This window comes from Electrophorus electricus, chromosome 1 (genome assembly GCF_013358815.1).
Source record: "Electrophorus electricus isolate fEleEle1 chromosome 1, fEleEle1.pri, whole genome shotgun sequence".
NCBI classification, from domain to species: Eukaryota; Metazoa; Chordata; class Actinopteri; order Gymnotiformes; family Gymnotidae; genus Electrophorus; species Electrophorus electricus.
Genome location: NC_049535.1, coordinates 34476440 through 34502941, shown reverse-complemented (window position 1 = coordinate 34502941; position 26502 = coordinate 34476440). Strand labels below are relative to the sequence as shown.

Sequence of the window (26502 nt, the reverse complement as noted above, 5' to 3'; positions counted from 1 at the left end):
TTGGATGCTTTGACGCATGAGATAATTCAGGTTTGAATTTGCTGTGCCCTGCTAACGGTGGTTTTAAGGGGAACGTGCTCCTTCTGTTGCTATGGGACATATTTCAAGTCTCGATCGAAATGTTTAATTGTCCTGTTTAACTGTTGCTGTGGCTTACTACTACAGGATAATTAACAATTAATAAAACAAGAAAACTAATTTTCACCATCATCACCGGGCCACGCAATATGGAAGCTTATTCAATGACCAGCTGGCGTCTATTGGACACATGTGATCTAACTCATTTAGAGATAAAAACGCAACATGCCCAATATATTCCAATACAAAGGCTGGAAAAATGCACTGGCCCTGCTATCAAAGTTGAGTTTATTTCAAGTGTATACATAAAATGTACACAGTATTGATCTTCTGGAACAAAGCCTAGTTCAGCAGGTCCAGCTGTCTGTCAGACAACAGGAAATACAAACCATCGGTTTACTTGACCTTGAAGTCTATTATAAACATGTAAACCAGTATAAAAGTAGTTTCCCATCTTCTGTTCTCTTGCCTTCTGTCTCACTGGTGTTTTTATTTGTCAGCGCTCAACCATAGAGTCATCATTAAAAGCACTACTTCAGAAGCCATTCGTTTACTGGAGAGGGGAAGAAAAAACAGAATTTGTAGAGTTTGAGAAGTCTGATTTTTGCCATCTAAAATCTATTACACACTCAATTCCACTAGCCTTTTCTTCCAGTGAAATTCTTGTTAATGTATTCTAAAAGAGCTCTAGCCATGCTGTCTTCTGTAGCCACGCCAAGCAGACACTGTGCATGGAGTTTCAGAGAAAGCTGTGTTTGTGACAGGAGCGAGCAGAACACTGACCCCTGTACTGCAGCCTCAGCACACGGTTGTTGGGGCAGTTTCGCACAGGTTGGTGGAAGTTGATGTTGGTGCGGATGCAGCGCTGATGAAGCGGCTGTGGAGGCCGCATGTTGTCACTCATACTGAGGAAGATCTGAGATGGCTGGTTCTGACTGAGAAGACGCAGGGACTGCATCTGAACGAGAGATTCAGAGACACCTTAAAGGACTCGTAAATGCTCACCAGGAGATGCAACGTTACTCTAAAACATAGCACAAGCACATAAAGTTAGCACGTTTCTTTGTTAAGCTCTGGCCTCCTAGGTCACCTCCATCTGTGAGATGTAAATTGGTTTGTTCATCAGGATCCAGGTGGCAGTTTCAAGGCATGGTGGGACAGTCATGGAACCTTCATATGTGATGAAGCCCGAGGTCTCTGGATACAGCTCTTCTAAGTTCAAGCCCGTGAGTAAATATGCATCATCTAGTGGAAGAGTTTTACAGCCAGATATGGGAAATAAGAAATGCCGCATGCAGTAATGATAAAAGCTTGCAGCCTTCAGTCTTTTTTTATTACTAATACAGTGGCAACAGAAACAATTTTTAAAAAATGCCTCTGATTGTTTTGTGTATTGTGTGTCTAGATTGTCACATTTCCAAGGTACAATCTAATCAGTGAATACCTGTCAGACCAATAGCTGTAGACCAATGTCAGGCTTACGTTTGTATGTTATTCTGGTGATGGTTTCTCTGCTCAGCATTCGGATCAGAAACAAATTTGTAGGCTCTGATATCTGGAAATGAAAACATTTTAATGCATCGGGTCATCTCTGTAAAGCAGCCCATCAGCTCTGGACAGAAGTCATGTGCACAGTTACTGGTCATATCTGTTCAGTGTGTCATATCTGTAGCTTGCACAATCACAGTATGATTCTGTCGTGACTAAAAATGTGCAGGTACTGTTCAGTCCTGGCAGAACCTTCAGGAATATGGAGATGACTGCGATTCCATTCGGCCTTCTGGCTGCGTCACTATAGTTGAAGTACAGGTCTTGGTTGTAGTGGATGAGCTGCACCTGATAAAGGAAAAAAAACAACAACGTCTGAAAAGACAAGAACATCTGAAGCGCACGAGGCTTTATACCAGCAACAAGTCGCATTTCCTTAGTTTGCACAGTAATTAAGGAATCGACCTGTCAAGTAGCTATCAACTGCTAGTAAGAATATTAAAGCACAAGGACATTAAAAGTCCAGGTCCACTTTGCGTCTTTTGCCTCTTCTATCAATTTATCCACTATGCTCTCCACCTCTCCCATCAACTTCTCTCTCACACGCAGCATGGCCGAGTCAGAGCATTGGAAGGGACGGGACAGACGGTTGGAGTGATTTTCACTAGCTCAAAATTGCTTTCATAACATAATATCACTTGAGTCATCAGTTATAATGAGTTTGGCTGTCAGCTTCAAAATTGAGTTGTTTGGAAGCTGCTGCCCAAATAACCTCAATTGGAAGGAGAAGAGTTTAGAAGATTTTGCTGACTGTGTCACACTGCAGCGAAGCCGATGGAAGTGGACTGTTTGGAGAAGAACCAACCCCATGCACCGCCCGCCATCCTCCACAATTAAGTCCCGTTTAACTTAAAGTGCAGGGCATCAGAATCGTTTACCAGGTTTCAGCAGATAAAAGATTATGTCCATTTGAAGTTTTGCTTCCGTCATCTTCTGTTCTATTAAAAGTGCAGCAGAGGGACAAGCAAGGTGGAAGGTTCCAGGTGGCAACCTGCTCCTCCCACTGTGTGCTAGCTGACGCCTGAGGCTCCTCCCACTGCCAGGACCTTGATGGTCCACGTCTGAGTGGGTGGGGAGCTGGTGCTGGGTGGATGTTGGGTGGTGGAAGAGTGGAAGGTTGTGTGTAAGGGAGTGTGTGAGATGGTGGGTTTCTGGGTCCTATTACACACCCCACTATTCTGTCTGCATGTGTGAAAATGACATACAAGCTCTCAGTATAGGAGCACCTTACACTGTGTATGGTTATGCTGGGTTTGTATGCTGCGTTAATGCCTTGTAATCCCCTCTTAAAATCGGAATATACTGTAATCCCAGTCCCGGCACTTATTCCTGAAAGTGAAAGTGCTCTCTGATACTGCAGTGTTCAGTAATGCCAGTTGAGAGAAAGGAAAACTCCAGCAACAACCCCTACATACATACAGGGTGATTTGACAGAAGCTTTGAATCTTTTCCAGTTTTTCACTCAAAAAACAACAAATAAACGACAACAAAAACAATGAAATAGTTTAAGCGCTTTTCCAGCTCGGGAACTGTTCTGAGCTTGATTCAGGTGCCAGCGGGAGGGAAAAGCAGGCTCAAGTATCAGCGTAGTGTTTGACTGCTTCCCGCTCACCTCTCCAGGAAAGGCTTGTCCGTTCAGAAGGTGCTCGGAACCCTGGCTGTCCTCAGCGCCGAAGTGCAACCTGATCTCCTCCAGCTTGTAGCTGTAGCTCAGCGGCCCGCCGGACACGTTGACGGCGTGGGACTTGTCCGGCCACAGGGAGACATGCCGGCCCGTGTTGTACATGGTCCCGGTAATCTGAAAACACATGCGCCATTATCGTCCCTCTTCCCCGCGGCTCTCCCTCCGCCCTGGACCTCCCTGTAACGTCTTAAGGACACTAAACCCAACTTTTAAATAATGCTCGGCAAGCCAGCAGCGGGCGTGTTCTCGCTCGGCTGCCCACAGCCAGCGGTTTTGTCTGCACTGAAAAAGCTCCTAAAAGCTCCAGCGATGGGAATTTCTGGAAATAGCAGCAAGCGCTAAACCGGCGAGCAGATGGATGAGAGCCTCTCTACTGACAGGTCGGAGATCAGAGTGTAAACACTGGATCACAGGGAAGGCGGCAGGTGCGTCTGCTCAGCCTGGAGATAATACGCGAGGCTGAAACAGACATTTTTGTTCCAACTACTCTCGTGTATTTAAAGAGAAAAGAGCAGAACACCTGGTCTGTCTTCTGGTTGTTTGGTGGCGTTCAGACAAATTTGCTAGTTACAGTAGTTCATCAAGAACAATGAAGCTGTTTTTCTACAGTTGTCATGACAGACGTGCCATGTGCTCAGATGTCAGCGGGGTCATTTGAAGCCAGTCTAGTTTTTTCATGTGGGATCAACTTAGGTTGACTTGAATACTGCTAATTCTTCAAGAATGGGAGAGAAAGCAATACATGTAGTTAAACACTTTATTTTAATTTGCTGCCAGTTATAAGATGCAATGAGTTTTACTTTGGACCATAAAAAAATTAAAATTCAATGTTATGAACAAACATCAAAACTGAAATTGCAACCTACAATGACTGTGATGACCACCAGGGGGCAGACAACACAAACAGAGGCCGCCGTGCAAGCATACGCAGCTTTTTGTCACAGTAAAAGTTTCAGTACACTGAATCCTTGGCATTTGCTTCCAAGGGATAAACTACATTAGCTGGCATTAATGAAATGCCTTGAACAGAAGACTCCACAGAGATTTCAGTAACAGTTGCTATGTTACCCTCGTGGCTAATACTATTATCTCCTCAAACTGTCTCAACCTAGTGCAAACACACCAGTGCCTAATTAGAATCTCTCTGGGAACATTGTGATGACCTAGGAAGACACAACAACAACAACAACAACAACAGCAGTAACAATAATAATCAATATTAATGTATGAACTTATACATAACTCAAGAGTATTGTGCTTTAAGCACAGCCTTTATTGGTGAAGAATATGATCTCTTTCTAAGTTTTATCTACAGCTGTGTCTCTCTCAGGGTTTTGCTAGAGAGCTGTGTGTCTCTCAGGGCTTTGCTAGAGAGCTGTGTGTCTCTCAGTGCTTTGCTAGAGAGCTGTGTCCCTTAGGGGCTTTGCTAGAGAGCTGTGTCTCTCTCGGGGCTTTGTTAGAGAGCTGTGTCTCTCTCTGTGCTTTGCTAGAGAGCTGTGTCTCTCGGGGCTTTACTAGAGAGCTGTGTCTCTCGGGGCTTTGCTAGAGAGCTGTGTCTCTCTCAGTGCTTTGCTAGAGAGCTGTGTCTCTCTCGGGGCTTTGCTAGAGAGCTGTGTCTCTCTGTGCTTTGCTAGAGAGCTGTGTCTCTCTCAGTGCTTTGCTAGCGAGCTGTGTCTCTCTCAGTGCTTTGCTAGAGAGCTGTGTCTCTCTAGGGGCTTTTCTAGAGAGCTGTGTGTCTCTCAGTGCTTTGCTAGAGAGCTGAGTCTCTCTAGGGGCTTTGAGCTGTGTCTCTCTGTGCTTTGCTAGAGAGCTGTGTCTCTCTCAGTGCTTTGCTAGCGAGCTGTGTCTCTCTCAGTGCTTTGCTAGAGAGCTGTGTGTCTCTCAGGGCTTTGCTAGAGAGCTGTGTGTCTCTCAGTGCTTTGCTAGAGAGCTGTGTCTCTCTAGGGGCTTTGCTAGAGAGCTGTGTCTCTCTCAGTGCTTTGCTAGAGAGCTGTGTTTCTCTCGGGGCTTTGCTAGAGACCTGTGTGTCTCTCAGTGCTTTGCTAGAGAGCTGTGTTTCTCTCGGGGCTTTGCTAGAGAGCTGTGTGTCTCTCAGTGCTTTGCTAGAGAGCTGTGTCTCTCTCGGGGCTTTGCTAGAGAGCTGTGTGTCTCTCAGTGCTTTGCTAGAGAGTTGTGTGTCTCTCTCGGGGCTTTGCTAGAGAGCTGTGTGTCTGTGGGCTTTGCTTGGGGATGTGTGTGCATACCAGGCCATCCGTACAGATGGTGGAGCTGTCAATCTCCCCCAGCAGATGCACAGCAGCATTAGTCATACAACAGGGATTTAACCCAGGAGTTAACCCCTTAACTCCTGATGCATGTGCTTCTCTCAGAAGCATTTGTTGTTGTTGTTGTTGTTGTTGAATCTCACTTAGCTTTGTAAGGATCAGACCACTCATTGTCAGTGCAGTAATAGGTTTTCACTGTCCAGTCATATCTGAGCGCTGCAGTTCTAAAGAAAATCAAAACGATTCCGTGATCTTTTGCTTCATTCATAGGCAAAAGGTTTGTAAAAATGCTGTCAACTATGATATTCACCTTTATGCACAGCTTTATGATTCCTTTTTCTTAAAATATTTGAGTCACGGGTGAAAAATTAGCATCCAAAAAAAGAAGCTCAGGTAGACATGCTTACGGGATGTTTTTCCATATGCTAATCTTCTCCACACTTGCAGCCTTTGTGGTAGTTTGGATCAAGGGGATTTGGGTTTGCCTATTGACTGAAAGCTCAATGTAGTGCTGGATGGTGTAGTAGAAGACTGTGGGGGACTCGTATGATGTGATGAACTTGGGCCATCTGGAAACACAGAATCTACGGTAACTAGCCAACAGAATCATACTGGCATTTTGTGTAGGGGGGATAAACTTTTAATTTTTCATTGCTTTACGTACTGTTTTCTTTGGGGTTTTTTGGGTTTTTTTGGCATATCTACCTAGTGCTGCGAGGAGCCTTTGTGTGCATCTGTCTTCTTTTCATTTACACATGTCATTAAATAAAACTGAATCGAATTGAACTGAATTGGGAGCTGCGGTACTGCCGTGATCTCGGACCAGAAGGCAATGCTTTCTGCTCACGTAGTACCTTTTCTCCTCCTGTGTTCACACGTAGAGGGCTGAGGAAAGGGTCAAAGATAAGACGCCTGGTTTCAATATTTACAGGTGACTGTCTTTTTCCAATAGCACACAGGTTCCATGCAGTGTTCACCAGTCCCCAGAAAGACGGCACTGAGAAACACATACAGAGAGAGAGAGAGAGAGAGAGAGAGAGAGAGAGAGAAAGAGCGAGAGAGAGAAAGAAAGAAACTCTTACATGAGAGTGAGAATTGGTTAAGGACAATTTTGATTGACAGAAAGGAAGAACTTTCATTAAGTAAGACATGCTCTACAGATTAAGTTCTTGTAGACTTTGTTGAGGTGTCTGTATGCTTCTGTTCACAAACTTCCACTGTGAGCTGCATTTGGGAGGTGACTTTTATTTGATTTTTGATCACCACTTGGTATCAGACTTTAGAACAGATATGCAAGGAATTCTGGTTCAGTGTAGGATACTGGGTTTTATTCAACAATTTGAGTGGCAAGAAATACATGTTCATAGCCAGTTACCATTTATAATAAAGCCTGTAATTTTTCTAGAATTCTATTAGTTTTATTAGTTAATACAATAGAACGTTATGTTATTTTGTTTGACCACAGCCATGGCTAATAATTATGACAGAACTCTTGGAAATAATAGTGGTCTGTATGTCAAAATAAGCAGTTTTCATGCAGCTTTATTGAAACGGAAGAGGCCTGTTTGAAAAGCGCCGTCTGTATCCTAAATGGGGGTGTACAGAGAATGATGCTATTCAGGTGCAGGAAAACAAAACATCTTAACAGCTCCATAACGGATATCGGTGCATCAGGTTTGGTACCTGCTTTGTGGTTATAAGTCTGGCAAGAAAGCCATTATTACTGGATGGAGACTCATGACAGGTTGCACCTCTGCCCAGAGCAGGGCTGATTCAGTGAGAAGAGCATAGGATCCCTGTCATCATGGAGACCGCAGGGGAGAGAAGCCCCTCTGAGCTCAGCAGACAGGAGAGAAGGTTTTGAACATGGGCAGAGAGGATGGAGACACTCCAGGATCAGCAGAGAGGATAGAGGGACTCTCGGAGATCAGTACATAGGCGGGTGGTCAGAAGCTGGGCAGGACGAGTTCCCCCAGCAAGTCAATGAAACTGTTCTTCATGGTTCTTCATGGATCGCCACCCCATCACTTAGAGGGAACTGGGAGACAGAGGTGCCAGCAGGTGTCTGTTACAGCTCAGCTAACCCACTGATATCAGACCTGCACCTCTAACCCTAACCCACTGATATCAGACCTGCACCCTTATCCCTAACCCACTGATATCAGACCTGCACCTCTAACCCTAACCCACTGATATCAGACCTGCACCTCTAACCCTAACCCACTGATATCAGACCTGCACCTCTAATCCTAACCCACTGATATTAGACCTGCACCTCTAACCCTAAACCACTGATATCAGACCTGCACCTCTAATCCTAACCTACTGATATCAGACCTGCACCTCTAATCCTAAACCACTGATATCAGACCTGCACCTCTAATCCTAAACCACTGATATCAGACCTGCACCTCTAATCCTAAACCACTGATATCAGACCTGCACCTCTAATCCTAACCTACTGATATCAGACCTGCACCCTTATCCCTAACCCACTGATATCAGACCTGCACCTCTAACCCTAACCCACTGATATCAGACCTGCACCTCTAATCCTAACCCACTGATATCAGACCTGCACCTCTAATCCTAACCTACTGATATCAGACCTGCACCTCTAATCCTAAACCACTGATATCAGACCTGCACCTCTAATCCTAAACCACTGATATCAGACCTGCACCTCTAATCCTAAACCACTGATATCAGACCTGCACCTCTAATCCTAACCTACTGATATCAGACCCACATCTCTAATCCTAAACCACTGATATCAGACCTGCACCTCTAACCCTAACCCACTGATATTAGACCTGCACCTCTAACCCTAACCCACTGATATCAGACCTGCACCTCTAATCCTAACCTACTGATATCAGACCTGCACCCTTATCCCTAACCCACTGATATCAGACCTGCACCTCTAATCCTAAACCACTGATATCAGACCTGCACCTCTAATCCTAACCTACTGATATCAGGCCCGCACCTCTAATCCTAACCTACTGATATCAGACCTGCACCAGTGCAGACCAGCTCCTCTAGTCAGTTGAGAGACAAGGAATGAAGTTTGATGGAATTATAAGCACACTAAGAACAGTCAGCAGTCAACATCTGACTCATATAGCAGACTAATGAATCAAAAGATATGTTTTTCATGAGAGATCACTGTGCAAAGAGCACCTAAGCAAGTATGTCATCAATGCTTTATGCAACATACACTGAACACCATCTTAGGAAAATACACTGCTGATTAAATGCTTTCATGATACTGAAATTTCCAGCTTTGTTACACCACTTTAAAAAGTATGTATATTTAATATTTATGTCTTTATAAATATTTTATATTTAGTAAATGTGATATGTTTGTGTGGCAGTAGTATGAGAGAAGAAGTGAAAGGGCTTCTTCCACTGTGAGCGGTCTCAAATGCAGCGTTTTTGGTTAATTGTATTGTATTATGGCTTAATGCTAATGTGAAGTCACTAAATGGTTTATTGCTGTGAGCTTTTGATTGGTTCCATGACTGCATTTTCACTTAATGTATTTGTGATTTGCCATAACGTATTTGTGTTCTAGACTCTGCTTTGCTTTGTAATTGCTAACGCGATGTGACTCCGCAGGCCACAGCCCTGTGCCGTGGAAGCTTCAGCTTGTACTGCTCCAACAAGGACCACATTGGCTTATAGGCGGCCTCTACCTGTGAATCACTACAGATCGAACCTTTTCTGAATAAAAGACACCCTTCATTCAAGCACCATTGGTTAGACTGAATCTAAAGGAGACAAGGCTTCCCTTCACCACTCCGCATCAGAGCAGGAAGGGACTGTTGAAGGAAGCCGTAGGAAGTCCAATCACTCTGAAGAAGCGCCAGAGTTCAGCAGCTGAGAACGAAGGTGCGCCAGGAGTTGATATCAACAGCTCTACACACAAGCAGCCTGCACAGGAGAGCGGCTAGGAAGAATGCCACTATGCCAGAAAGAAACACAGCAGAGCACATCTGATGACGTCTTACGCCCAAAAACAGCAGAGTCACCCAGCTAAAATGTACAATAAGGGGTCAGATGGGACGGAAATGAAGGTTTCTGGCTGAAATTCAAAATGCTATGTGTGGCACAAACCTATCCCTGCCCACTCCTCCACAAACAGCAACCCAACAGTGAAGCATGGGCGAGGCAGCAGCATGTCGTGGGATGCCTGTCCTCAGTGGAGGATGGGCATCTTTTTAAAGCTGAATTAGTGATAGATGGTGCAAATTAAATTGATATACTACAAAATTATCTGTTGTATCTGCTAAAATCTAAAGATTGGAACATATTTGACATTATAAGAGAACAATGATCCCAAGCACAAACCCCTAAGTGAATTTTTTTTCAATGGCCAAGTCAAAGTCCAGATCTCAATCTTATTTAAAAAATCACAAAAATTGTGCTCCACAACCGTCATTCAAGAAACCTGAACAGCGTGAGAAAACGAGCCAGGATGAGCAGAAGTCACACCTAAAAGAGAGTTCAAACCTGAAACTTACCGCAGGGGATTTAAAACTTTTACTGCAGCAAAAGGCGGTTCTACCAATTATGGTACAGGCTAGCTAGCTATATTTTCTCAAGGGTAAAATTAAGCTAAATCAATCAGATAGGAAGCAAAACAAGAGATCCAAGGGATTTAATGTTTAGCATTTATTGTTAGCTGTGGCTATAAAATTGGCAAAGTACAAAGCAGACTAGTTTTTTTTTTTAGCACATTATGCTGAAGATTAGCTAGCAAGGTAGCAGGGCTCTAGGAACCCAGGCATTTCTCTCAGGAGTAGGACACAGAGGTGTACGGAGCCCACAAAAAGACATAACACGTTATTTCAATGGATGATGAAGAGTTTTTCAGTGGACCACTGTGCAATTTCAGATGTCATAGTGTTGCCGCTTGTGTGAAAGATGCTGTGTAGTAAATGGTGTTCTGGTAAAATTAGATTGGCCTAGTTGTGTAGTTTACACAACTAGGCCAGACTGGAATATTACTGCAGTTTATCTCCTGTGTTTTACACCATTTTGTGTACTTAAGTGTATGACTATGTATGTGACAAATAAACCAAACTTGAACTTGAAGTTAATCATACCTGAAATCTGTCAGATATGTTACATATGAGGAATTTGCCTTGTTGATGCACATATAATACTAACACACCTGATATTCTCAAGGCATTTGGTCAGACACCTTAATGGATACAAATTATTTGACTTTAGCAGAACATACTGAGTTTCACCTGAGTAACACTGAAATGACATATTATGTTTCTAAAATATTACCTAGAGGGAGCATAATGAGAAGAGAACTGGTCCAATATGGATACTTGAGGAACCCCATGGTAGTGAGGTAAAATGGAAAAGGTCCTGTGAAGAAGTTAGAATATGAACCAGCCTAGTAATGTAGGGATAATATAACAATAATATAACAATATAGTAGGAACAAGACAATCTTTTTTAAAGCAGAGGCTGTTTAACTGCATGATTAAACAAATCTGGGACACAAACTGTAAATAACATGTGCTTATAATGGACAAAACACTTGGACCAATTATATAAAAGGTCTCTTTTAGCAGACAAGAAAGGACGTCATCATAAGAAGGGGTAGTGGAATATAATCTCATTTTAAAAGGAAAGAGAGACCAGTTCAAAGATGAAGAACACAATTAGCTGTATTAAATATCATTTTAGGTCTTTGACCATTTCTTGAAATATTATCAGAGGAATAATGCTCCCTTTCTGGAAAGTGTTCAGATGGTCTTTTAGAATCTCCTAGTAAACTTGCAAGTTGTCTTTCTCTATTTTTGTTCGGATACTCTATATTCTACCCTGACAGCCCAAACAGAATCATTGAACCATGGCTGAGATTTGATCTTATTTTTTCTACATTTATAATTTATTGTCATCACAGAAAAGCACAGCCTGTAAAGGTTTCCAAAAGAATGAGATGTACTAACATGGACAATGTATCAGTGTGGATATTATATCACAGTAATGTTTTCATCTTGGTTCAAAATCATTTTCATTTCCAGTCAAATTAACAACCTGTCCTAAACAAAAAGCAAATGAATAATACAAGCAACATTTTAGTAACTTAGCTAACTAGTTGTGGAAAATGTATCTGTGGTGAAAAGAAAAACAAGTTCTCTCTGAATAACAGTGTTTTAGATATAATTTCAGAAAATGGTTAAATTAGTTACCTCTTCATATCTTCTGTATGAGATTAACCAGAATAACCATATTATCTTGTTAAGACATCCATTTTGGGACAGCCTTCTGACCTCTGCTCTTTTTTAAAATTAGTGTTGTTTCATTACTGCCAATACAAATGTAATTTCCAACTAACGTTCTGCTCTACTCTCAGGCTGTTTTAGAAAATAAACATTAAAGCTCAAATATCAACAATATTAACATGACCCCCAAACAAGGTCAAGCCGATCACAGTGCTGGGTGTAATGTCAGTGCAACTGTAAACCACTTACTCCAGCTTTAAACCACTTACTGCAGCTTTAAACCACTTACTTCAGTGATTCAGCGCATTAATCTGAGATACAAAGCATGAAACAGCAAATAAAGTATCTGATCATCAGAGAACCTGAACCTGTGCCTTCACACTGATCTGGAAAAAGAGTTCAGGTTACAACTTGACACTTTCTCTAGAAAAATGTTTTCCAAAAAATGATGACATCCTTAGCAAAGATATGAACATACAGGTGCACACAGCATACATTGACTTACCACTGAATGATGCATGGCTTAAATAGACCTAGACTGAAATGACAATAGACAGTTAGTTTACACAGCTGTCAAAGGTCATATATGATGGTTGGCCTGATGATACAGGAAGACACCTACAAAGCACGTCAAGCTGAAGAACTACAGGGATGCATCTCGAATCAAAGGCATCACCTTCAAAGGTGAGAAAATACACACCAACTCAAAGCAGCATTCGCCAAGCATGGCATTACTGCACAGGTCATCAGGAATTTGACAGCTACATCAACTCGATCTGTATGGGGTACAAGATAGACGTGACTTGATAATTTCACAGTGATGTAGGCAGACAGTCTGTGACACGTCCTCATGTCATAACAATGCCGAGGTTACCGCTAACAGTAAAGAGCTGCTCACACTTTAATCTTACGTAACGGCGTATGAGAGGTTTTGCTCTCTTGTGGTAGACGGCGGCGTGAGGAGACGTGGTCACAATTGTTTATGGAAATGAGGTGATCCAGGTGTCTGGACTACTAGCCTTAAATAGATCCCTAGTCTGTAGTGAACTGCTCAGGGAGTCAGCCATTTTGAAGGCTGTGTGATAGTCCAGATTGTTACAGTGCCCTGAAACTGTCGCTTTGAGCCTTGTTGCTCAACATGCTTCCTGACCAAAAACAGCACCACTTCTCTGGCGTATTTTCTGAACGTTTTAATGGCAGACGGATGAGCAACTCTGTGTTTAAAGGGATTTTAATAATTTTTTAAAAGTATGTTTAACCACAACCCTAATTCTAGTCATATTTCATGTCAATTGACCAGCTAATGCTGGTGAGTGTGCTGGGAAATAATCAACATCATTTTATAATGTAAAATAGTATTGACCCATGTCCCAAGATTCACTGTATCTGGGATCATCCAGTGCATGAATTCCAATTCATTATGTAGTTATTCACTTCATATGGAACTGGTGAGCAAAACCAAACACATTCTCAGACATTTGTCTTAGAGTAAGTATGCTCTTAGCCTTGCGAGTGAGAGGTAGGTGGGGTGTGTGTGTGTGTGTGTGTGTGTGTGTGTGTGTGTGTGTGTGTGTGTGTGTGTGTGTGTGTGTGAACTTGCTGTCACAAAAGGAGCAATCCAGAAAGCCCATCTGATCTAAACTAATATGGATCTAAACTAATATGGATCGATGGACCAAAAAATGAAAAATGGAGATGTGTACTCAAAAAATGGAGATGTGTACCAAATGCTGTAAAATGAAAATGCTCTTTCAAATGTTCAGAACTGATTTGTATCAAACATATGTTACTAAATACTAATCTAGTCCAATCTAATAATTAGATAGAACATTTATGTTGCTTTTTTGCTGGATGTGTGAAACAGGCTGAATTTCCCAACCCAGTAACCGAATCCCAGAGTAACACTGCTTATGTTTACACTATTCCTATGGTAACACTGCTTGCTTTCACCCTATTAAAGGCAGAGCTCAACATGTAAAATTACAATTGTATTCAAAATTGTTTATGGCTAGATGGGGGGTACAGGGCATTGGGTATTCTTGCTGTGTCCCTGAAATTCATATCATCAGACTACTTAAAAAACCAACATACTTCTGCCAACTGTTCTCTGTCAAGTCATTTTAGCAGCAAACATTTACAAATGTAATAACACTGACTTTCTCTAATGTACAGAAATATTGAATAGGAGAGATGTATGTGTGTTCAGAAAGCCTGCCATTGTGAGATGTGAGATGTGAGATCAGTGTGTGCTTAACAACTCAAAGCCTGCAGCTGCTGAGAAGCATACCGTAGTCCGTGAGTAATTCAGTGAGAGGAGCAGGGTTTGCTGGAATGGCACAACTAGAACAGAAGTGTGAATAACGTGGCAAAAGGAAAAAACAATCAAATGACAGAAAATATTGACCGCCAAGGCATCGCACCAAAAACTGGGGTGAACCACACAGCACGCATTAGACACATTAGACATTTTTTTAAAATATGTCTGGATTTTACAGGCCAGAATTAATGTCAAAACATTTTTGGGTCTGATTATCATGCCTAATGTAATGCGGGGCTTTGGGGACTTTTATTTGTGTGTGTTTGTTTGTTTATATGTGCGTCCGTGTGTATGTGTGTGTGTGTGCGTGCGTGCGCATGTGTGTGTGTGTAATCTTATCAACAGGCTGGGAACAGATGGCAAACGAGTGCTCAGGGACACGAGACTGATTTGGTCTTAGATACAATAATGAGAGTTCAAAATGTTCTTTAGATGGAACAACAATGGCGAGGTGTGACACTTTAGCAGAACGCTTATGAAACAAACACCAGAGCTGGATGCCCATGCCGTGCCCCCTAAAACCTGCTGAAATCCTATTAGGGCACTGACATGAGCAGGGATAATAAAAATAGTTATTTGAATACATATTACTGTTATACAATTATTTTGCTCATCAAAAATCAAAGTTTCTCTTTTTGTGATTGCATTTCCCACTGATTACCAGTAAAAACCATGCATAAGGAGTTCCCTTTACTTTATACAGAGTCATCTTAGTCTACATTACCAATTACTTTTAATATCTAAAACTCAAATTTAATTCCAGTGTACGAGTGAACACCTGGGTGCCGCTCTCGGGTTGTATTGTTACCATTCTGTTTGTCTGTGTCGCATCTGCTGCTCCGTCATGTGCCTTCTGCCTGACTGCATTCTTAGAATGGAATTCACTGACCCAGACGTCTCATTTAAGCGTGCAAAACTAAAAAATGTTAAAATCTGTATTCCCACTCCCTGGACCGTCTCTTAGCTGTCCTAGATTCGTGTCAGCATACCAGCCCAAGCTCTCATGTCCTGCTCCATTCTGCGCTAGTCAGCTTCTCATCAGTAAAGGTTCCACATGCAGAAATGTGAATTACTTCACATAAATGAATAAACTACATCGCCGTATATGTCTCGGGACTGCACGTTCCAATCACTTTCCTTTTGCCTTTCAATATAATGTACTCTTAATTCCTCAGGACTTTCCCATCCCTGTTCAACATGGAACATGTATCATGTAGGAAGTGTTGCAGGACTAATTTTTGTTCACACTTTTTCATTTCCCAACTGTTACACCCCAGATCAGATCAGAGTGGTCCACCAATCACAACACAGATCACTTATTAGGTTTTAATTGCTCAACTGTTGGTGTTATAATCTTCCCCTGTCCCTGTTTAAGTTCACTCATCCCCATTCCAGATGTTCGACGCAGGTCAGCTGGACTAAGGTTGACCTGTGGCTTCTGAAGTGAACTCTGCAAAAGCAGAGTTGTTTTGGTACTTTCACTGTTTGCCCTTTACTTTTGTAGAAGCTGATTGATAAAATGTGTTGCTTGCTCCCTAACCTGCTTATTTCTAGTCATGTCACACATCACCTTATTTACCTGTAACTTTTAAAGGTTTTAACAAAACTTGGCTCAAGTTAGAATGCTTGAATTTATTTAGGTAATCATTTCACTTTACTTAATTTATTTAGTTATTTAACTTTAGTTATTAATGTATTTACCAAAATATTTTCATTAGAAAATACACACCTAAACCTACACTTAAATATCTATATATTCACACTGGTTTTGTTGTTAATATTCTTATTTTAGTTTATTCCTGTTTTCCTGTTTATTCCTGACGGTGTGTAATCCATGTACTGTTGGAGATTTCAGGATACTTCTCGTATGTTTATGCCCAACTTGACCTAACTTTTTTTAGAATTTATTCTAAGGCTGTGTAATGTCCGGAAGAATAACCTCTGCTCCATGACAGGATTAAGACAAGAGAACCTTTCCGAATTTTGTAAACAAAGATGACATGAAGATGTATGCGCATTTCGGAGGTTGAGCATTCTACCACCAGCTGGTGTTAGCAGCAGTGCTATAAACTTTCAGGGCAGAAGCAGAGGCCAGAAGCTGAAGATGATTAAAAGGGCTCTTTCTTTAAGACTAATAAAGTTATATTAGGAGTTTATATGCACTTTTATGTTATTATTATTATTATTAAGACTATAGCTTTTTTTTTTTAGCCCACCCAGGTCCAGTGGCCATGATGGCTGACTGGCTTTAACAGTGTAAGTCTGCAGTGAAATTGTGGGAAAAGAAAAAGCCTGGCAGTTGAGCTAGTTTGTTTGTTTTGAACACAGCAGCATTTTTAAACTGAGAAAAACTAAGGCTGACGATCATGTCTCTTCATTAACACTGTCATCTGCTTCTTTGAATCTGTTTGACCCTGGTTGTCTGCTTGTTTTGGTGGATACAGTATCACATATAAAGCACAATATCTGCCTCATGGATACTGTATTATCTCAAGTGCTAAAAGTCATACTGCTCTCTTTAGGGCATAGCATTCTGGGTACTGCAAACAGGAGCCTGATTAATTGTCCCATTCCAACTTGCATTAAACATGCAACAGTGCAGCCACAGCACTATTTAGCACTTTATGTTAATACAATAATGTATGCATGGTGGGTTTTTCATCCTCAGTCTGGTTTTAAGACAAATCATAGTACAGTGTTAGCACTGCTTACACTTTCAATTACTTTTGGCTGTTTACTCTGGGAACTCTACGATTTAAATTCTTCGAGACAGTCAGACAGACAGACACAGACATATTGCTTCATATCTGTCATTGCTCAATACAAGGTAACAAAATGGATTTAGCATCTACCCGAAGCGCAACTGAGTGCAGCTTTTGATGCCACAGCATTCTTTTAGATCACTTTGAACACAGAGTAGGGATACTGGGCACTGTATTCTCTGACAGAATTATTTCTGTCAGTACTAGTTTTTGTTCTTTGTCAACATCCATCACCTGTGGAGGACCCCAAGGCTCAATTGTGGACCCTGTTTTGTTTTCATACATGCTTTCCCTGGCCTTTGTGTTTTCATACATGCTTTAGTTGGACTTTGTATTTTATGAATGTAACACATCAATTATTATGATGATGGTATATGCAAAAGATGATGGACCCAGATCTTTAAGTTTGTTTTATTGTATTATTTTACCATCTTACCGTCTTAGGTCTTACCTGACTTAGTGACATACCAAAGTGGATGTCAAATAATTAAATGAAGCTATTATGTTCAGCACTCCTGATTTTATTATGGTATACTATTGTATAATAATCAGCCCAATAGTCTTACCACAGATAATCCTCTCCTGAGAACTGCTGGGCTACACCTGTTGCTCTCATCTGTTTACTTTATAGCCTCTCGTTTTCCCAGTCCACCTTGCGAAGTATTGCTCTCCTCAGATGCATGCCGAGCATTCTGTTCCCCAGTTGTGATTCCTGGCTACCGACCTCTGTTTCCATCCTAGACTACGCCTCCCACCTAGCCATTCGGCTCACTCTGGACTCTGCCTACCGGTTCAGACCTTGGATTGGACTGACAACTCTCCACATCGTGATCTCCCAGCTACTGACACCTATCCTACCAACCCCCAACACAACCCCTACCTGTTTGTTTACTCTAATAAACTGTCTCGCATTTGTATCCACGTCCCTGTGTCCTGGTGTTCGTGACAGTTATGTTATGTTCAGCACTCCTCATTCTATCAAAAAGACAGCAGACAGCTAGGTGATCTGTTTGCCACCCTTTGCACTGATAAGTCTGATAAGCCTTGAGATTCTCTTTGATAGCTCCCTAAAATTTGACAAACAAATCACTACAGATGTAAAATCAAGTTTCTTCCATCTACAGACCACAATAAAACTAAAATAATTTTTTTTCCCAAAGACTTAGAGACCATTGTTCATGCATTTATTTCTTCCCTCTTTGACTATTGTAACTCTCTTCATATCGCATAGGCAAATTTATATTGTCAGTAGCTTATGCAAAATGCGACAGCCAGATTCCTGTGTCTCAGTCAGTGTCTACAAAGAGGGACTCCACTCATACCCCCATACTCCACTCACTTCACTGGCTACAACTGAAGTTCAGAACGAATTTTAAGGCCCTCTCCTTTGTTTTTAAAGCACTACAACAAAAAGCACCACAACACATTAGTGACTTTCTCATTCACAACACAACAGTCAGGTACTGGATTAGAACATGCCTGTGTATATGCCAATCAGTATAAACTCTTCTGACTGAGACCTTTCTGAATGCAACATATATCTCATTGAGCAAGGTTGGTAAACCTATACATAATCCATTAAATAGAAGTATTATAGGAATATAAAGGCTTGTATCAGATTACATTACCGATCGGAAACTGAGTACGTTCTGCACATGGGCATTTGGGACATAACGGAAGTTTATAATGTTCAACACACTCATAATAACGAGTTGTTCGGACAAGTATATGAATAAAAAAAAAACGACAGTGGGTTTACACAATGTATAGAGCAAATTAAATAATAATAATAATAATAATAATAATAATAATAATAATAATAGAAATACATTTTATTTATAAGTGCCTTTCGGGACACTCGTGGACTTCACATACAAGAACACATAAAAACATCAGGAGAGCACCGTAATGGCCCGAGTGCTGCAGGGTAAGAAGCAGGACATACAGACTCCCTCGACGGAGACAGACTTTTATTAACACACGAAACAGACAACAGCACGCACATAAAATAAACAGTGGACACGAATACAGATATGGCTACCATGAACAATGTGAACAAGAACATGAACAACGACCGACAATGATGCACACACCAACAGGGGTTTAAATACTAAAGACATAACGAGACTAAACCAGGTGCAGGTGTGTGCTAAATGACAGGGGTGCGGCTCCAAACGAGCCAACCTGAACTCCCGCCTGCACGCGGCAGGACGTACCACGTAACCAGTGGCAAGGGGACCGTACCGTGACCAGCACAGGAAGAAAACAGCAGAGGGCAAAACACAAGGATAATGGAAAAAACAAAGCAGTGAGGACATAAAGAAGAAAGTTAAATTACAGATTAAAACATGATGAGTTTTAGGACAAAACGCAACTATGATCAAATAAAGCAGTGAGGCAATAAGAAGAAAATAAGATTTACAGATTTGGAGAAGCAGTCTGAAAGAGAAACATTTTTAAATGCTTTTTGAAGGTGGACAGTGATTTACAGAGACGGAGGTGCAAGGGGTTGGAGTTCTATAGCTCTGGGCCTGTGACGCTAAACGCTCCATCACCACACGTGCATAATTTGGCAGGAGGAACACAGAGCAAATGAGCATCGGCAAACCGACGTGCACATGAGTGACTGTGTCAAGTCAACAGAGCGGTGAGCTAATCAGGAGCCAGACCGTGTAAAGATTTAAAAACCAGGAGCAAGATTTTAGACTGAATGTGATAATGGAGCAGGAGCCACTGTAGGCTTTGTAACTTGGTGGGGTTATGTGATTCCATGATCTAGTGTGAGTGAGAAAAGAAATAAAAATCATTTTGGCTATGATTAGTTGTCGTGTGCATGTAAACAGATGCATTTTCATGGCATTGCTGAATAAAGTGTTTATATAAGCAGCTAAGTCTCAATCTAGTATCAGAATGAATTCAGTCTGATTGGCGAAAGACTTTGCATGTCGACACAGGCACTTCAAGACAAAGGGCAACCATGCTGTTTTGTTGTTTGCCACCAGACGCTGAAACAGTCTGCCTTCTTATAATCATTTCTCACCCACTGTTGATATTTTTAAATCCTGGTTAAACATTCTTTTTCTCTCTGGGCTTTGTGAGTACCTGAGCTTTTAAGATGTTTTATGTCATGTCTGAGTGCAATGAGCTTTTAAGATGTTTTATGTCATGTCTGAGTGCAGTGTGCTTTTAAGATGTTTTATGTCATGTGTGAGTGCAGTGAGATTTTAAGATGTTTTATGTCATGTCTGAGTGCAGTGAGCTTTTAAGATGTTTTATGTCATGTCTGAGTGCAGTGAGCTTTAAAGATGTTTTATGTCATGTCTGAGTGCAGTGAGCTTTAAAGATGTTTTATGTCATGTGTGAGTGTAGTGAGCTTTTAAGATGTTTTATGTCATGTCTGAGTGCAATGAGCTTTTAAGATGTTTTATGTCATGTCTGAGTGCAGTGAGCTTTTAAGATGTTTTATGTCATGTGTGAGTGCAGTGAGCTTTTAAGATGTTTTATGTCATGTCTGAGTGCAGTGAGATTTTAAGATGTTTTATGTCATGTCTGAGTGCAGTGAGCTTTTAAGATGTTTTATGTCATGTCTGAGTCCAGTGAGCTTTTAAGATGTTTTATGTCATGTCTGAGTGCAGTGTGCTTTTAAGATGTTTTATGGCATGTCTGAGTGGAGTGAGCTTTAAAGATGTTTTATGTCATGTCTGAGTGCAGTGAGCTTTTAAGATGTTTTATGCATACCATAACCCTAGATACTGCAGTCTCAAACAATTACAGTAATCCTAACCCCAAAATAAAATTAGAAACCCAGTTTCTAACAGTTACTCCAACCCCAGATTATAAATGTACCATAAAAGGTGCTGATAACCAGTCACTCAAAATAAATCAATCTTTCACATCTTTGTCTCATGGTATGGTTGAAGTGAAAAGTTCTATATGCAAAATGGTAATATGACTAAACCCAGATATCCCCAGTGTCTTACAGCTACCATCTGATCACCCTCACAGCAGTATAAAAGCATCATTTTTGATCCCTTCATTCCAAATTTAGTAAGTTTAAAGGTAATATCTGCCATACAAGAATATACCTACGAGTGATTTTTGTATTATAGTGAGTAGTATGGTGACCTATGTCCCAGTAGTATGGTGAGCTGCAGTGTGGTGACCTTTGTCCCAGTAGCACTGTGAGCTGTACCACACACTGTGTCCCTGTCTTAGTTCTCTAGTGTCTTAATGCCACACACTGTGTCCCTGTCTTAGTTCTCTAGTGTCTTAATGCCACACACTGTGTCCCTGTCTTAGTTCTCTAGTGTCTGGCTCTGAAATATTACAGCTCTACTTCTTGGGATTTGCTGTGTCTAAATCTGATCATTATAAATGTGGACCCAGTTCACACACTCTTTTATTCGTAATAAGTGCTTTTCTCTTATACTAAGCAGCCATATACTTAACAGTAGCTCTATAAACATACAGTCCACCTGCTGTCGAGTACATGTTCTGTAAGCCATCGGTAGGTCCTGACCACAGGACCACAGAGTCTGACCACCCACCTCCATCCTTCATGTCACCACCAGGTCAGTGTTAATGCTGCGCTTACAATGGTATGGTCACCAAACAGAGGGGCAACAGAGCTGTAACAACACAGGAATCGTTACAAATGTGCCTAACAAAATGGCCAACGATTTGGTACAAGGTTGGTATTTCTATAACATTACTGGTGTGTGAAGGTGTTCCTGATACAGTGGCTTTAAAGTGGATAGTGAGTTTATATTTATTTAAAGGTTATTTTGTGCACACTGGCCATTTAGTTACCTACCTTGCACCTAGTCAGTGTTTGATTTAATAGGCACACATTATCTTACATTTTGGTAAATTTTGGTACATTTTGTACCCTTGTACAGTTGCAGTTTGCAGTTGATGGGTTGCCCTGGAAAATTTGCATTCAGCCCTATATAATAACAATACATTATATTTATAGAGTCAGTACATAAGAGAAAACATTGATAGACATACAAAACAGAACATACACAGAACATACAAATAGCACTTGCAGAACATGTAACATATATACACACTGTTCACTACTGGACAGACTCTGACCACAGCTCCATGGCGTACTGGGATCCATCTGGGTAGAGACCTCTCTCTGCACAGCAGTGAGTGGTTTGGTAGTGGGTGGTGTGCTGGTATGAGTGTGTCAGGCACAGCAGTGGTGCTGGAGTTCTTACACGCGGTTGTGTCACTGTTGAGCTGAAAATGATTTGCCTTCCAAAAATACCCAGCCCACATATATGTGCTCGTGTGGTCAGAATCCAAGCGATGATGAGCCGCAGGACGGTGAAGAAAACCTGGGCACAGTTCTGAACTGTACTGTTGGAAGGACACTTCTGGACAAACAACTTACATTTTAACAGTGACACGAGCCCATATAAAAACTTCAGAAAAAAACGCTGTTCTTAACAAACTAATACCAGCACGACACCCACTGCTCTGCTGCTATCAAACTCACTTATGTGTCAAAGGCGGCCCACCGTCTACGTGGTTTCCAGTCCGTAATGGTGTTGTGTGGTCAGAGAGTGATCACTGGTCCAGGAGATTGGCGGGTGGCTGATAAACTGTGCATGAACGCATTCACAATCATAGTCTGTTAAAGTACACAGGTAAACGATACAATTCTCTACTGTAGATGCAAGATAGGAGTTCCTGATAAAGTAGTATGTGTATGACTGAGCGCGTGTTATGTATATAATGGTGTATGTAGGGTGAGTCTATATAGGGCTGAGTATACATAAGAATTTGTGTGTATATATATATATATATATATATATATATATATATATATGTGTGTGTGTGTGTGTGTGTGTGTGTGTGTGTGTGTGTGTGTGTATGTATGTGTGTGTGTGTGTGTGTGTGTGTGTGTGTGTGTGTGTGCGTGTGAGTGTATATATATGTGAGTGTATATAGGGGTTAGTACATACAAATGTGAGTGTATAGAGGGATTAGTACATATATGTGGGCAGTGGTAGCTCAGTGGTTAAGGTACTTGACTAATAATCAGGGGATTGTCAGTTCTAGCCTAACCCCTGCTGAGTTACCACTGCTGCACCCCTGAGAAAGAAGCTTAACCCTCCATTGTTTGGATTGTACTCAGTCATAACTGTGACTAAGTAAATGGGTGGGTATCTGCTTGTAGTTATTTATGGACCTTCTGACATGCTCTCTCAGCATGCTGCAATTTTTGTTCCATGTGCTGTTTAAATAGATATGAGCCCCCCCCAAAAAAAACCTCAATTGTCAAACTACTGCTTTACATGCGATGAGAAAATGGCTATTATGTTACATATGGCACCAGACTTGGCATGGATAAAAAGATTAGGACTGAGAGTAAACAGAGTTTATATAGGAGTTCGTACATACAAAGCTCAAGTGTATATAGCGGTTATTGCATAAAAAAGTGAATGTATATAGGGCTGAGTGTACATAGGGTTTAGTGCACATAAAGATGTGTGTACATAGGGGTAAGTGCACATAAAGCTGTATATATAACTTATAACCAGCATAACCTCAGCATATCAGGACTTTGAACTATAAACATTATAAATATACAGTCATCTAATGTATTTGGCTGTGTAATATATATTTGTTTTTACACCATTACTATAATTGTATTGTGTGTTGTTGACAATATGTGGCGAGTGTGATGACGTCTATGTATGTATTGTGATGCAGAGTTTAAGATCTTGTACCAAAATCAAGTCTCACTGGACTTGGTTGTGTGGCTAATAAGCAATATCCCTCTCTATCCACATATATTGATTTACACAGCTCTGAAATGCACCCAAACAAGGATATATCCCTAAACAAATATCTCTCTACAAACAGGGCTCTCTTTCTGTTTCTCTCTATATATGTATTTTTTTCTTTTCCATTTTCAAATAGTCTTACCTGGAATAAAGCTTCCTTGGACAACATCTTTGTATGCCCACCAGCCATCGTGAAGTTTTGAGGACACAGGCTGTGCTGTAAGAAACAAACCAAAGTCATCAGGTACTTTTGCAGCTGTTCCTGGGACAGAAAGTCAAAACTGGCCTACACAGGCCTTCATATTAGCGGACCAGTACAACACGATGCATCCTTTGTAAATATAAATGGTTTTTAATTGGATTTATCTATTTACTTCCATATAATACATATAGTGGTGCACAACTGTACTGCTGCTTGAATGAAAACCCACACAGCTTGTGCATCTTGACTGGCTGGATGCTCTGATGCCAGATGCATTATGGATCTTCTGCTTCGGGCCGCTAAGCAGGAAAAGTAGGTCACCGAGGCAGCCGACTCCGGCTCTGAGATCTCACAGTTATCTCACATCACGGCTCCTGCTGCTCCCTCAGGCAGCTGTGTGCACCATACCCAGGGTTCCTCTGGAGCACTTCAGCCAACAGTCCCATACCCCACCCAGTCTACACAGAGACGCCCGCCCCACTGCCCACACCAGACGGAGTGGTGCACGGCTTAAACTGCATTTTCAGTGGGCCAAGCTGCTCTCTAGTGAGCTTCTCTCACAGAAATCTCCAGTGTTCTATTAAAATTCTGTTTGCTGACTAATTCCAAGTTGTGATTAATACCTTAGCCTATTCATTCACTATACATATCGGCATTTAACTATACTGCATTACTATTGTGACTGCATAGTTATTCCATGCTCTTTTGAATGCCCTTTGGAACAACAAAGGCATTTGTTATATTTGTACACATGAACAGACACATTATCCGGAGAAACAAGCGGAAACAGTGTGTGGTTTATCATGTGGAATTTAAGGGCTTTATAGCACAGATGCTGTTTGGCTATCCACTCTGCAACTGTGCTATCCCCCTGACGCTCACTGTGTGTTGGAGGACAGACTACACGCGACAAGGCTTTCACATAACAACCCATCTTCTCAGTGAGAGCTTTCTGGGTATAACCTCTGCACTCACACTCCTACAGACATGTCAGTGCTGCAGATGTGCTTGACTTGCGTGAGTCATTATGGCTCTGGCTACAGTCGGAACTGAATCTCCTGAGCAGATCTACGTACTGAGCTGAACCAGACACCTTTCGGCACTTAACTCAGACCCTCACAGCACACCATCTGTTCAGCACACGCGTTCACTTATGCTGGTCCTTCCCGACTCGTCTGTTTGCATGGTAATGCCTTTCTGGCATAAGTCAGAGCCTTACTGAAGACAGGGGAATCACGAATTTCACCCAAACACGCGAGTGTACACTCTTTAATGGCCTCGGTGCAGAGGAGTCCGCTGAGACAGCCCAGTGACACCGAGACTGTGAGAAGTGTACCCCAAAATGTTCACGAGCGCAATGGTTGGAGCGCGCGGATAACGACTCGTTTTATTGGACTAGCCGAATTTATAATTGAAAATCTGCATGAAAAAAAAAGCCCCAAAAAACCCAGGCCACTTTGCCATCTGTCTACAATTCTGTGAGTCTGGACAAGTCATACTAAAGGTTACTTGTTACTAGAACCGAAACAAGCAAAAATGATATTCCATTAGGTTTAGGAAACAAATTACGAATAACTATCCACTCGCTCATCACAGTCGACATGAATGCATAAGGCAACAGCGTGGAAAGAAAAAGAGAAACTCATTAATATCCGGACGTTATCAAGCATAGCCTACCTTCCGAAATGATGGTATTAATGTGTAAAATAATGCTTATTTCCCAAACGTGATGCATTCTTCATTTAGTCCATCCCCATAACGTTGCAGGATAAATCAACAATCTGAAAAGACTTGGTTAAAGTAGGCAGGTCAGCGGGCATACTGCCGAGGGAGGGCACGGCGGCTGAGCTCCAAGCACAGAGTCCAAACACGTAACCAGAGCGGGGATTTAGTATGCAAACTGAAATCTAACACCGCCTGGCAGTGCACAGGCACGAACTTGCAAAAACGTAGCCTCTGTCGCGCATATATGTGGAATATAACACGGCAGTTAGCGATCTGCCCGCTGGTAACAGACACGACGCTGGGAGCCGCGGCACACTGCGCTACCTGTGTCGTCGGGGTGGGAGGCTTTAGGTACACTGCCTTACTTTCCCTGTCTCATTTGCGGCTCGAAACCAGCCCCACACTGCCCGGCGGACGTTGGAAGGCTGATGTATGCCTCAAAATCGGCATAGTTTCAGAGTTAGCAAGGAAATAACATGCAAAAAAGCACAGGATGGCAATGGACTAATTCGGTTAGGATGCATATCAAATGTTGTCGCTAATATTTTACGTTATTTGTTTCATGAAGAAATAGCTACAATTTGACAAATACCAGCTAGTGATTGTATTATTAAACATTCATATAGACTACCATTATAGGCTATTCATTATTTTAATCACAGGAGATGAAAGACACATTTAAGACGTACCAACAGGTAAAACGTTATATATGTAAACTTTAGAAGTGTCATTTACAAAACATTTAAAATACAAAAATAAATCACTATAAACACTGCCCGATTTATTCGCGTAAAAGATAAGATTATTTGGGAAATATCAGTAATTTCATCCGGACTGCAAAATGAATAATGAATCCTCTCTGCAAACATTT

At 41.5% G+C, this 26502-nt stretch overlaps 1 protein-coding gene and 1 long non-coding RNA gene across 3 annotated transcripts; one reads left to right on the top strand and one right to left on the bottom strand.

Moving 5' to 3' along the window:
- Positions 1–354: 354 nt before the first annotated feature.
- Positions 355–25905, bottom strand: ca10b (carbonic anhydrase Xb). 2 transcript variants are annotated; one of them, XM_027028126.2, is made up of 9 exons: positions 25584–25905; positions 23847–23921; positions 6429–6571; positions 3239–3424; positions 1819–1914; positions 1561–1633; positions 1169–1323; positions 862–1036; positions 355–631 (listed from the first exon to the last, which is right to left on the bottom strand). In XM_027028126.2, exons 1-9 carry the CDS (start codon positions 25639–25641, stop codon positions 609–611), a joined length of 984 nt encoding a protein of 327 aa, XP_026883927.2. In that variant the 5' UTR covers positions 25642–25905; the 3' UTR covers positions 355–608. The 2 variants fall into 2 exon arrangements, with proteins under 2 accessions (XP_026883927.2, XP_035384922.1); XM_035529029.1 differs by lacking the exons at positions 6429–6571; positions 25584–25905 and having other exon boundaries at positions 23847–24061.
- LOC113588780 lies at positions 20917–24500 on the top strand. The gene is made up of 4 exons (XR_003411880.2): positions 20917–20951; positions 21476–21594; positions 23841–23948; positions 24098–24500. It is a non-coding gene; the product is annotated as an uncharacterized LOC113588780 (long non-coding RNA).
- Positions 25906–26502: the final 597 nt, after the last annotated feature.